We start from the raw sequence: 12194 nt of genomic DNA, 5'->3' as shown, positions 1-12194 counted from the left end.
TTAAAAGATTAAAAAGCCAACATGAAACACCAAAATTAACACACTGCTGTGATCTTTTTAAAGTCTGTGGGATATGGGAAAGCACATTTCATTGTTATAACTATAAAATGGTTTGAACAGTTTCTTTTTTCTTTTTTTGGTTTTATGAGACAGGGTTTCTCTGTATTGTTTTGGAGGCTGTCAGACCAGCCCGGCCTCGAACTCACAGAGATCTGCCTGCCTCTGCCTCCCAAGTGCTGGGATTAAAGGTGGCAGTGCGCCACCACCACCCGGCTTGAACAGTTTCTTAAGGAACAAGTTTGTATGGCACAACAATTCCCTCCTAGTCAGTCACGCAAGTAGATGACCCCGAATGCTCACAACAGCGTTCCTCCCGGTAACCAGAGAGTGGAAATCACCCAAAGTCTGTTGCTATGCCGGTAAAATGGGCAGTCATAGCTGTACAAGCACAGCATACTTGCACATAGTGTCACATGATCAAAGTCACTTGCGCTGTGTGGTAGAAGTTTCAGAATGCCCTGTGTGCATTAATATAAAGATATCAAGATGTATGAGTGAGTTCCTAAGGTTTGGGGTTGGAAGGAATAATGACCGCAGATAGCCCTGAAAAATATTTCCAGCATAATGCATATGTTTAAAAACTGGGTCATGGCTGTGGCTGTACGATGGCAATTTTTTTTAAGTCAGTGAACAGTATATAAAGGTGAATATTTTAAGTTGTGGGTTATATCTTAGTAAACTTGCTAGAAGTCAAACTTTCAACTAAGAATACCAGGCTGGGTATGTGTGTACTAAAAAACGAGGCTGCGCTAATACCACTATATACAACATGAACTCAAAGTGGAAGAGAGACATTACATATAAGACCCAAAATTATAAGACTTCTAGAAAAACCGGAGAAGTGCTCTACAAAGTTGGACTTGGAATGATTTCTTGTATGTAACACCTAAACAGAACCAACTAAAAAATTTAGATAAACTGGACTTCATCAAAACTAAAAGCTGATGAAATTAAAGAATACTGTTTACAAAGAGTCAGTCCACAGAGTAGGATAAAAGGCTTTAAACCCATGCAACTCCCGGATTTAATACAGAGAAGTCATTTCATATGTACATCTGTGTTCATGAAAACAGACAGACTTTTTGAGGGGCGAGGGACTTTCCTGGGGAAATGTAAAGAAACATCTGTTTACCTCAAACAAGAGCAGACAGACCTAAGAGAGAGTCTGCCAGTCAGCTTGGCATGATAGATGAGTTCATTAGGGTTACGCATAGGGGCACAGGGGACACAGGCACACCAAAGAGCTAAGCCCCACTCATGGAGCTCTAATTACGGATGGTTCCCAGTTGGCAGCAGAACTGGTATAAACCTGGGCTCAGAGTGCTACCTAGTGTTAAGTCAGGAGAGGTGGCTGCAGACTCAGGCACCAGCACACAGACAACGCAGATCTCGGAAGCTTAGCACCCATGTGGATGCTGCCTTTCTTTCTTGCAGAGCTTCGCTGGTCTCAACAATCAGTGACCAATTCTAGAAACACATGCAGAACATTTAAATGGTATCTTATTACAGATGAGGTTACTCTGCCAGAGCTCAGGGGGCTAATCCCACAGACAGGAGGAAGTGACAGGGCAGGGTGCGAGACACTGAAGGTAGTAGGGGGGTAAATGTAATGTAAGCAGCATGCAATCATACATACATACAAACATACATACATATATATACATATATATGAAACCAATTGCTTTTTGTTGTTGTTTGTTTTTTGTTTTTTCGAGACAGGGTTTCTCTGTATTGGAGGCTGTCCTGGAACTCGCTCTACAGACCAGACTGGCCTCGAACTCACAGAGACCCGCCTGCCTCTGCCTCCCGAGTGCTGGGATTAAAGGCATGCGCCACCAACGCCTGGCTGACACCTATTGTTTTCATAGAAAATAGCAGGAAACAATCCTGAATAAATAACTCATAACAAATAAAAACAGCCAAGTTTGAAAACTGGCAGAGGATTTCAATAGACATTTCTCCAAGAGTATGTAATGTGTTCAGCATCACCGACTGCTGGGGTCATAAAAAGGGGGGTGTGGACCCCTCACACATTAGGACAGTGGCTGTTTGAAGACCATGTGTTGGCAAGGATGTGTAGAAACTGGAACCCTTGTGTATTGCTGGTAAAAATATAAAATGTTATAGTCACCGTGATAAATGGTATGACAGGTCTTAAAACAAAACCACAGAATAACCATTTTATTCAACAGTTGACTACTGGGAGTTACACGCACAAGTGAATATCTGTACACCCACAGTCATAGGAGCTGAATTAGAAATAGTCAAAAGGTGTAAAACCACTCAGATGTCCAGTGATGTATGAGTGTATAAAATAAATGGATGCATATTAATGGAGCATTACTTAGCCTTAAAAGGGAATATAATTCTAATACTGCAATATGGATGAACTCTGAAGACATTATGCTAAGTGAAAAATCCAGATGCCAAGCAAGCACCATGTAACTCACTAAGATGAGATGTTAGAGCAGTCAGATCCCCAGAGACAGAAGCTGTAACGGTGGTTACCAGGGACTATGGAGAGAGTTGTTTAATGTGTAGGGATCATGGTCATTCCTATTATGTAATTTGACTTAATGTCACTGAACTTGACATATTTCACAAAGAAGTCAACCATTTAGAAGGACATACCATCATTAATGATGTTATCAGATGATGTATTGAGCTTCCATGTGCTCAACATGATCAATTTCAAGATACTAAGAGAACGTATCCCTTACTGTGTCACTTAGTGGCGCCTCTCCTTAGTGGTTTGATGGTTGATTGGCCTTGGCTTACTCTGAAGTGATGATGTCTGGAGTCACACTGTTTGCTAATATACTTGATGGTGACCCGACCAGTCAAAGTCCTCAAAGAAAACTCCAAGGGCTTATCATTGTGCTGTTAGCTGGGAAGTTAACACAAACAGGCCAACCCAAAAGGGTGGTGTGGGGAAACAGCACTCTGCATGTATGTCCGTGTGAGGGCATCAGATCCCCTAGGACTGGAGTTATAGACAGTTGTCAGCTGCCATTGTGGATGCTGGGAATTGAACCTGAGTCCTCTGGAAGAGCAGCCAGTGCTCTTAACCACTGAGTCATCTTTCCAGCCCAAAATGGATATTTTTTTTTTTTTGGTTTTTACAAGACAGGGTTTCTCTGTATTGTTTTGGAGTCTATCGGTCCAGCCTGGCCTCGAACTCACAGAGATCCGCCTGCCTCTGCCTCCCGAGTGCTGGGATTAAAGGTGTGCACCACCAACGCCCGGCCAAAATGAATACTTTTAATGGAAGAAAAAAGGCAGTAAGACCAAAAGCCAAAATAGGATGAGTATTGGGCTTAGTTTACAAAATTAGCTTATCTGACCAGGAGTTTCTCTGACGCCAAACAACATTAGTTCTAAGGCCATAACACAGCAAAAGAGATAAGGTCTGTGTGGTGAGAAAAAAGTTGGACTCTGAGGTGAGCCCATTATAGACAGTAGGACATGCTCAATAGCCTCAGCCCAGACCTGTGTTGTGAAAATTATAAAGGCCAGAGGACATATTCAATCACAGTGATGATGGGCACCACCCTTAAAACCTTGATTCAGTCTGTCGGGGACTGGAACAGGTGTATCTGTGACGAAGGCCTCTCGGCAACCCTCCTTACTAGTTTGGTTAGAAAACCCACAGCTTCAAGTCCCAGCACATATTACATTGTTCATGTCCCTGACACCCATGACTTAATCATGAGCTCCTGTGTTTCAGATGTGACAACTTCCGAGAGTCTTAAGTGGGTGGTACTTTGTATACAGAGGAAAATGGAGGCTCAGAGGTCAAGCTTTTGTATCTAGACACCAGTAGAGCAAGAATTTAAGCCCAGATGAGCCTGGCTTTCCAACCTGTGCCTTTCTTTCTTTCATTTTTAGGAGGGGAGGTGTGCAGGGGTCACAGGACACTAGTATGGAGTCAGTTCTGTTCCTTGCATGGCTGGGCTGTTTGCTGGCCTCCGCACCCATGTTCCCTACTGCACATGACCTTCCACAGGTCCTTGGGAATTGCTGGTCAGAGCGGCTTTGTCCCCAGGGCTCTCCCAACCTTGCATGTGATATCTCTACCATGTTTGGTGTCTGCTTCCGTCTTTGCTATCAGCAACTGGCTCTGGCAGTCTCCCCGTCACCCTAGACCAATCACTAAGCTTGTTAGAACCCTAGGCAGCAGAGAGAGTGCAGGAAGGCAGGACTGTACACTTGAGAGACTAGCACGGGGATGCTGACTCACCGGGCACAGGTGCTGTGGGGCAGCTGCTGCAGGTGTGGATGTCTGAGGTAAGTTTACCTCGTCTTCTGCCACAGGTGGAATCAGTGCATTTATGCATGCAAGTAAGAGGCTAGATGGGTGTGTGTATGCAGAAAATCCAGTGTACAAGTGCAATCTTACCTTCTACAGGTCACAGAGATCATTGAAGACACATCCAGTGAAGGTCACTTTTGTGATCACCTCACACAGGCAGAAAGGGAACCGTACGGTGAGAGAAGGTAACACCTTAATTCTCCTTTCCTGAGACATAAGACTTGGTAAACGGTCCTACCCAAGGCAGCCTGTTTAGGGTGCTAGGTGTGGAGGCCCAATGGGACAATCACAATGGACCCAAATCCTGAGCAATGTCTGAAGAAAGAAAAAGATGAAAGTTTCTTTAGTGAAAGGAGTACTGATTTATAAGACACCTTACCCAGCCAGCTAGGTCTGGTGCAAATGCCTTTAATTCCAGAATTTGAGCCTAGCTTGGTCTACAAAATGAGTTCCAGGATAGCCAGGACTGTTACCCAGAGAAACTATGTCTTGAAGAAACAAAACAGAACACTTCACGTCACTGTTGGTTACTGAATGAAAGAGGCAGCCCTGAGCTTAGTTTGACTCAACGGTGGTCCCACTGGCAACTTTGCCACATTAGTGTGAAGCTGGTACTCATTCAATAGAAACTGAATTTGTATCTTTTTCCAGTCTCAAAATATATGGTAAGTTCTCATCAGGTATTAGCCATCAGCACAGCAAATTATCTCATGATTCCTTTCAGCCCATGATCAGGACAGCGGTGGACACCAAAGGTGGCTAAGCTACAAAGTTTTGTTAGGTGAAGTGGGTAGTAAATGTATTTTGATTCATGAATATTCTCAACTTCTAAAAGGTTTCACAAGCTGTCACTCCATAGTAAGGGGAGGCTTGCTCAAGAAATCTGGGCAGACAGTGTAGTTTCCACCCACCCCCTCCCTCTCAGCTCCTTTAGTAAATGCTTTGCCCTAGCAGAGCACATTGATGCTTTAGGATTAGCTCAAGCCTAAAGGTTAAAGCTCCTTTTTGTTGTTGTTTCATGCATTTTTGACAAATGCCTGTGGTGTATCCATTGTTACATGTTACCAACTGTGTGTTTGTATAAATATGAATATATATCCATACACACAGTTATAAATACAGCATGCTGAGGTCACTTTGTGTTGCTTATATATGCTTAGGGATTGGCTAGCCCATCATAGGGCTTATCCCTGGAGAAAGCAGATTCTCTCTCGGCAACCAATGATTGCTTGCATCTCTTCTAGGAGTGAAGGTTTTTAAGTATTTCCCCATCCACACTGTCATCTCAGGTGGTAGTGCCATCTTAAGGTCTTGTTTAGTCCATCATATTGTTGAGGTTTCTTGGGTGCACTTCCCTGTTCTATCTCGAAGCAGACGTCCAATTCAGGACCTCAGGCTCTTTCCTCCCCCACCTTCCTCCATGTTCCCTGAGCCTTAAGTGAATGGGTTGGGTTGTTGAAGTATCATTTGGGGTTGGTTACACAGTCAGCAGTTCTCTGCATTTTGACCACTCTGTGCATTCCTGTAATGATCTCCATGTACTGTAAAAAGCTTTTTTGATGATGAGTGACATTTATTGGCAAGTATAAATATTTAGAATGCAGTTAGAAATTATACTGGTTTTGTGAGATGGTCTAGAGGTCATGGTTTATCAGCCACAGGGTGTGGGCTAGGTTTGCAGTGCCAAACCTCAGTCCCCTATTGAGCAAGCCTTAAATCCAATTAAATGACTATTCCTGAGATTTAAATGCTGTTATTGTACTGCCCAGGTCTGGCCTGTATTGGCCCCGTGCTGCAAGGGCCATCTACTCCAGACTGAAGTCTTTGGGGCTGAGTTTGGAACCAAATGAACAGCCCCAGGTCCAATCCAGAGTGGGAGAGTGTGGATGAGGGAAGGCCTAGCTACCCAATAGATGTTAAGGACGAGACCGAGACTTCTGGTCATGACAGGAGGGTTCCCCATCAATACTGGAGACCACAGTTTATTCAAGTATCCTCTTAAGTAACATCCAAAAGTGGGGGCAATGGCAGAAGACATCTATTGTCATGTATATATATATTGGAAATACTTCCTTTAATCCTAGAGACACCCCTAAGCAGCACAGACTAAGTCCTCAGACACTCCAATCTGCACATCTACTAGCCTTCAGCATAGACTCACCCAGGCCGAGGTCTTTTGTTATACAAAATAGGAACCATTCCCCACCAAGGCCAGGCCATCGCAATATCTAAAAGACAATAGAAGTTCTGAGCTCCTAGAATTTGTGGCTGGGCAGAGCATCTTTCTGAAATATTACACTTGGGCCCTGACATTGTACTTTTCAAATATCTTGCTATTCTGCTCATCGTTCTTTTAATAACAGTTCAGCATTACTCAGTGTGGATGTATTCCATTCTGTATACCATGCAAAGATATTTGAATTATTATTATCTGTAACAATATGCTATGATATATACTACCAGACCACTGCTTTTATTTTAAAGTATTTCAAGTAGAATTTCTGTATCAAATTATACTTTTGCTTAATTTGGCAAGGATCATATTGTTTTCTTTGACAGATCCACCGCTTTATTTTACCAGCAGTGCAGGGTCTAATACTTTTTATGCACCTGTGTTACTGTGTGTACAGGAGGAAAATGGGAGAGAGAGATAGGGAGAAGGAAGATACCCGCCATCCTAATGGGTAATGTCTCATTGGGGTTTAACCTGCATTTCCCTGTGCATCAGTGAAGTTGACCACACAGCCAGTGTTTTTAGTCATTTATGTACCTCTTTTGGAGACCTGTTTAAGTCCCTGGCCACTTGTGCATTGTTGCACTGTAATTCTGTGTTCTGGACACTGAGTCCTTTATCATGGGCTGCAAATATACTTTCCAGACCTATATATGACCTTTTTGCTCTTTAAGTATGATATATTTTCATGTCATGCACAAAATTTTAATTTCTGATTAGCCTGGTTAGGTTTATTTTTTGGTCCCTGAAAATGTGGTAGCAACACAAAATCACTATAAAATTCATTATCCTGATGTTTTTCACTGTTTTCTTCCAAGACTTATATTTATTTACCTACTAAAGTTTTTAAAATCTATTCTGAGTTAATTTTAATATATGGTATAACTTAAGGTCCTAGCTCCAGCACTATTTTCTGGAAGATTACCTCTTCCTTATTGAAAATAGTCTTGGTCCTTTTGTTAAAAATCACAGCTATAGATGTCCCCTTGTAAGGCTTTCTGTTTCATCAGTTAATCTTGATGCCAGGGTCACTCTGTTCTGGGGCAGATGACTCATCCTACTCTGTATTCAAGATCTGTCATTCCACATCCCTTGAGATCATATCTGAACTCCAGGGCGGGTTTTTCTGTCTGGACAAACAAAACCAGCACTGTGAGGTTGTGATTTAGGTAGGGATTACACCGACTCTGTAGATCACCTCAGGTAGTGCCAACCTTTTACAAGTCCCAGCCCATCGACATCGATGTGTCCCATCGTTTCTGCGGCAGTTCCCGCCTCTAGTTAATTCTCAATATTTGACTCTTCTTGATGCTGTTGTAAAAAGAACTGCTCTAATGTTTGATTGTTCAAGTATAGAAATGTTGCTGGTTTCCTGGGTTGACCTTGTGCCCTGATACTATGAGTAGTTTTTCGGTTCTGAGTCTTTTGTGGAATCTTTAGTTTTCTGTGTGTAAGATCACATAATCTGTGAACAGACAATGTTACCTTTTTCCAGTTTGATGCCTTTCTTTTCCTTGTTTAGCTGCTCCAGCCAGTCCATGTTGACGAGCAGTGGTGCAGACAGTCCCTTCTTCCCATCCTAGAAAGGCCACTTCCCTACCAGACAGGAAGTTTGCCATGGGTGTTCTCATGGTGGCTTTTATGTTGATGTAGTTTCCCTCTACTTCTAGTTGGTTTTCACAATTACAAAGGAATGATTTTTACCAAGTGGCTTTCCTGTTTTTCCTTGAAAACAAAAGTGCCCCACTGTGCAGTGGTTTGCAGCTGTCTGTCCCACAAATCCTCCGTGCTGGGTTCACATGCGTATACTCTTCCTGTTCCTGCTTTCTTCCTCTTTGTTCCTTCTGTCCCCATCAACCTCTCAAAGTCTCTGGTGAGGTCATTTTTTTTGGGGGGGTAGCTTTTCATAATTCCTTTCTCTTAGTGGACTCTGATTCCTATAGCTCCTGCAAGCATACTGAAGTCTCCAGGAAGTTTAACATTGGACTTCATTAGAGAATGTACCAGCATATTTCCTTTTCAGTCATCTGTGTGCAGACTCTCAGACGCATGCCCCAGCATATGGAGGTCAAAGGACAACCTTCATCAGTCAGTTCTCTTCTTCCATCACCTGTGTCGTGGACATCAAACTCAGGTTGTCAGTCTTGGTGGCAAGTACTCTTACCTGCTGAGCCATTTTGCTAGCATTTATCTTTCTTTGAATGAACCTTGTTTCTCTTTCCTCTGAGTGCCTGTTAGTTTCCATTTTGGGTATGTCATTATTTTAACAATATCAACCCCTACCCCACCCCATTCTATCTGAAGGTTTGCTGATTTGGTTTTTTTGTTGTTGTTGTTTTGTTTTTGTTTTTGAAGACAGGGCTTCCCTATATTGTTTGGAGCCAGTCCTGGAACTCGCTCTGTAAACCAGGCTGGCCTCGAACTCACAGAGATCCACCTGCCTCTGCCTCCTGAGTGCTGGGATTAAAGAAGTGTGCCACCAAATGACCGGCTGATTTGTTTTTTTTAACAAAAGATATCACCCACTTGCATTCACTCTCCCAAACCTTTCACTGAAGTTACCCCCTTTTTGTGTGATCCTTCATTTAAACTGCTCACCCCCTTTTAAAAACTATTTACACAGCAATCCCCCTTTTAGGACAGTTTCCTTTGACATGCAGTTATTCAGAGCTTGGGGAGCAGATACAGTTGAAAAGTCAGGGTGTTAGACCTTTAGAACAAGTGATGCTGTTGTGGTTGATTTGGAACATTCTAACTTCCCAGTATCTCTCTTAAAGGGACAACTTTACATCTCTACATATCTTCTCTTGACTCTGGCATTTGTGGATCTTTGCAACTTTTTTTTTTACAAATAATTATTTTTTATTTAGGTGATGTTTGCAACTTTTAACAAGCAGTGCCTACCAAAACCAAAGAAACCCAATCAACCAAGCACCTTGTATAAGCACCTCAGGTACTATCCAGAGGGGCTACAGACACACTTAAACCTACAGATATGGTCTCTTCCACATCATCCAGCTTATGAATGAGAACTGGGCTTAAGAATCACTGTCACAAGGGAGAGGAGGGGCTGAAAACATCACAGAACCTAGCCACCATTTTGAAGATGGATTTTCTTGATTAGGTTTTCTTTTTGTTGGATGTACCTGCTTCCTAGAGTGCCAACAAAGCCGGCTCCACAGTTGGCTTATACTTGTTGCCTTCTCTGCTAAGGAACACAGCTAGGAGTTTCTTTTTCTTTGCTGATGTCTCTGTGGTCAGTGTGCTTCGCTCCTGCCTGTAACTCTATTATTGGGAGACTGTGAACTAGGTATGTATACTGAGTAAATGCAGTGTGACTGAATCCTGGACAGTAAGAAATATGTTAAGACAGTGGTCTCAAATTGTTTCTCAGTCTAATCATTAGCTATTAAAACCAACACCATCATGCTGTTTTTGTCTGTTACTGACCTGAGCAAAAAACAGGGCAAAAACTTGCCAAGCATTGGTGGCTCACACCTTTAATCCCAGCACTTGGGAGTCAGAGGCAGGCAGACCTCTGTGAGTTCAAGGCTAGCCTCGTCTACAGAGCAAGTTCCAGGACAGCCTCCAACAATACAGAGGAAACCCTGTCTCAAAAAACCAAAAAACTTAAATGTAAGTGTTCCACACTCTCCAAAACATGTGACTTTATTAACGACTTGTGCTAGGTTTACACCAGCACATATTCTAGAAACTGACCTCCAGATGTGGCACAGGACAGAAGTGACATATCCACAACAAAGGCAACACACCTGGCAGGTCACTGCTCATCCCTGAAAGGGGCCAATATTAAAATAACTTTTTCGTAACTGTACACAGTAACAATGCCAGTTTACCCTCAAATAGCATTTTTACTATGGAGCCTGCTATGCTCCAATATTTCCAGCCCAACATTACCCAGTCAACAACTGAAAAACAAAGTGAATCGTTTTCATTTTCATGGTTTTGCAGTTTTCTGCTTCCATCAAAACTGAATTTATAGTGACGCTAACTTGAGCCAGACTTTGTGGCTATAAAAGGACAAAAATCACTTGTTTTTCCTATTGAAAATTTCCACCAGTTGTCTAGAAAGCGCTCAGATTTCTAAGTATTGCTGTAATTTTTAAAAATTTTTATCTAATTTTTTACACATATTACTTTCAGTTCCCTTTCCCTCCCCTCCCTACTGTAATTCTTTGCATGTTCATTTTGTTCAGTTTGAAGCGCAAGTTTCCTAGGTCAAGATCCAGGTTTAAACAAAACAGAAAACTAAGATAATAAGGCCTACTAGACAAGCCATCACACTAGTATTCTGCCTGCTGGGTCATTTCTGCACCTCCATGCTAAGGTCTCACCTGCCTTTTCATTGGATCAAGAGAATGGAGATGCATTTCTTGATGCAGCCCTTTTTAAACAAACAGGTGCCCCAGCCACATTTTCACTTGGAAGTACACCGAGAAGTCTATGCTTTCAAAGCCTTGCTGGGGGACTACCTGGGCCTTGAGAAGGCAGCGGTGTGTAAACAACCTTCACTGTTGTGCTCCTGTCATCTTAACAATGTGATTATGTGCAGGTTTCTAAGTGTCTGTAGCAGTTACCATTTTTAGGCATTAGTGGTTGTTGTTGTTTTTGGCAAACAAGCAATTACTTAATACTTGTATTTGATTTTACCTAACAATTATCTAGTGTCCTTTTAGTATAAACCACTGACCATTACAGAAATGACACTCATCAGTTACCTTGTAAGCATATCCTATAACAAATACCTGGTCCAAATCCATGTTAACTTTTGCCCTGTAGAACAGTCTAGAAACAGGCAGCATAGGTCCATTATGGAAGGTACAGACACCTAAGATTGCTGTAGTCCTCTCCACAATGGTGTACTGATCTCTCTGCAGTGTCCAAGGTGACTCATGACCTGCCCATACTCTAAGCAGTATGGAGAAAGCGGCAAACAAAGGTTTCTTTATTAAGAACATACAACACAGGAGTACTGAGAAATACAGGCATGTGTGTAACTGAAGATCCAGGTGTCCATCACAGCATGCTCTGTAAGCTTCGATGCTCAGGGAAACTGGTGTTTTCTCACATCTCTCCCTCAGCTCCAGGTTCTCACTGAGAAAGAAGTTTACGTCCTTCATTCTCTCATCAGAAGCAATAAATAGACTAGTTGAGAGGGTTTTCAAGTATATTTTATTGGTATAAAATCAAAATATGGTGATGTAATTTTCAGAACTATGTGAAAGACTGTCCCCTTGCAGTGTCTTTACTGTGAAGAGGAAAATGCTAACTTACCTACGAGAGCAATTTTTGTTTTTTGGGTTTTTTTTTTGTTTTGTTTGTTTTGTTTTTGTTTTACGAGACAGGGTTTCTCTGATTGTTTTGGAGGCTGTTGGTCCAGACTGGCCTCGAACTCACAGAGATGCCTCTGCCTCCCGAGTGCTGGGATTAAAGGCGTGCGCCACCACCGCCCAGCCTACGAGAGCAATTTTATACAGTATGAAAAAGAGTTCTTTATTAGACAAGTAAAAAGTCAGTAATATTTGTTACAGCTGCTGAGAAAATTGAAAGGCAGGAAAGACCCAACCA

General features: G+C 42.3%; 1 protein-coding gene across 5 annotated transcripts in view; it reads left to right on the top strand.

Moving 5' to 3' along the window:
- Nrg4 (neuregulin 4) overlaps positions 1 to 12194 on the top strand; it is a 69941-nt gene that overhangs the window by 55918 nt on the left and 1829 nt on the right. Inside the window, exons 6-7 of one of the 5 annotated variants that reach the window (XM_040729895.1) lie at positions 4469 to 4557; positions 9476 to 11970. The exons of 3 other annotated variants lie outside the window; for them this stretch is intronic. In XM_040729895.1, coding sequence (XP_040585829.1) covers positions 4469 to 4485 — 17 coding nt within the window. In that variant the 3' untranslated portion in view covers positions 4486 to 4557; positions 9476 to 11970. Of the gene's footprint in view, positions 1 to 4468; positions 4558 to 9475; positions 11971 to 12194 lie in introns of those variants that run through there. One more of the 5 variants, XM_040729894.1, reaches the window with a different exon arrangement.

This window comes from Mesocricetus auratus, unplaced genomic scaffold (genome assembly GCF_017639785.1).
Source record: "Mesocricetus auratus isolate SY011 unplaced genomic scaffold, BCM_Maur_2.0 Super-Scaffold_100022, whole genome shotgun sequence".
Taxonomy (NCBI): Eukaryota; Metazoa; Chordata; class Mammalia; order Rodentia; family Cricetidae; genus Mesocricetus; species Mesocricetus auratus.
Note: the sequence above shows the minus strand (reverse complement) of the source record. Positions and strands in the feature narration are given on the sequence as shown.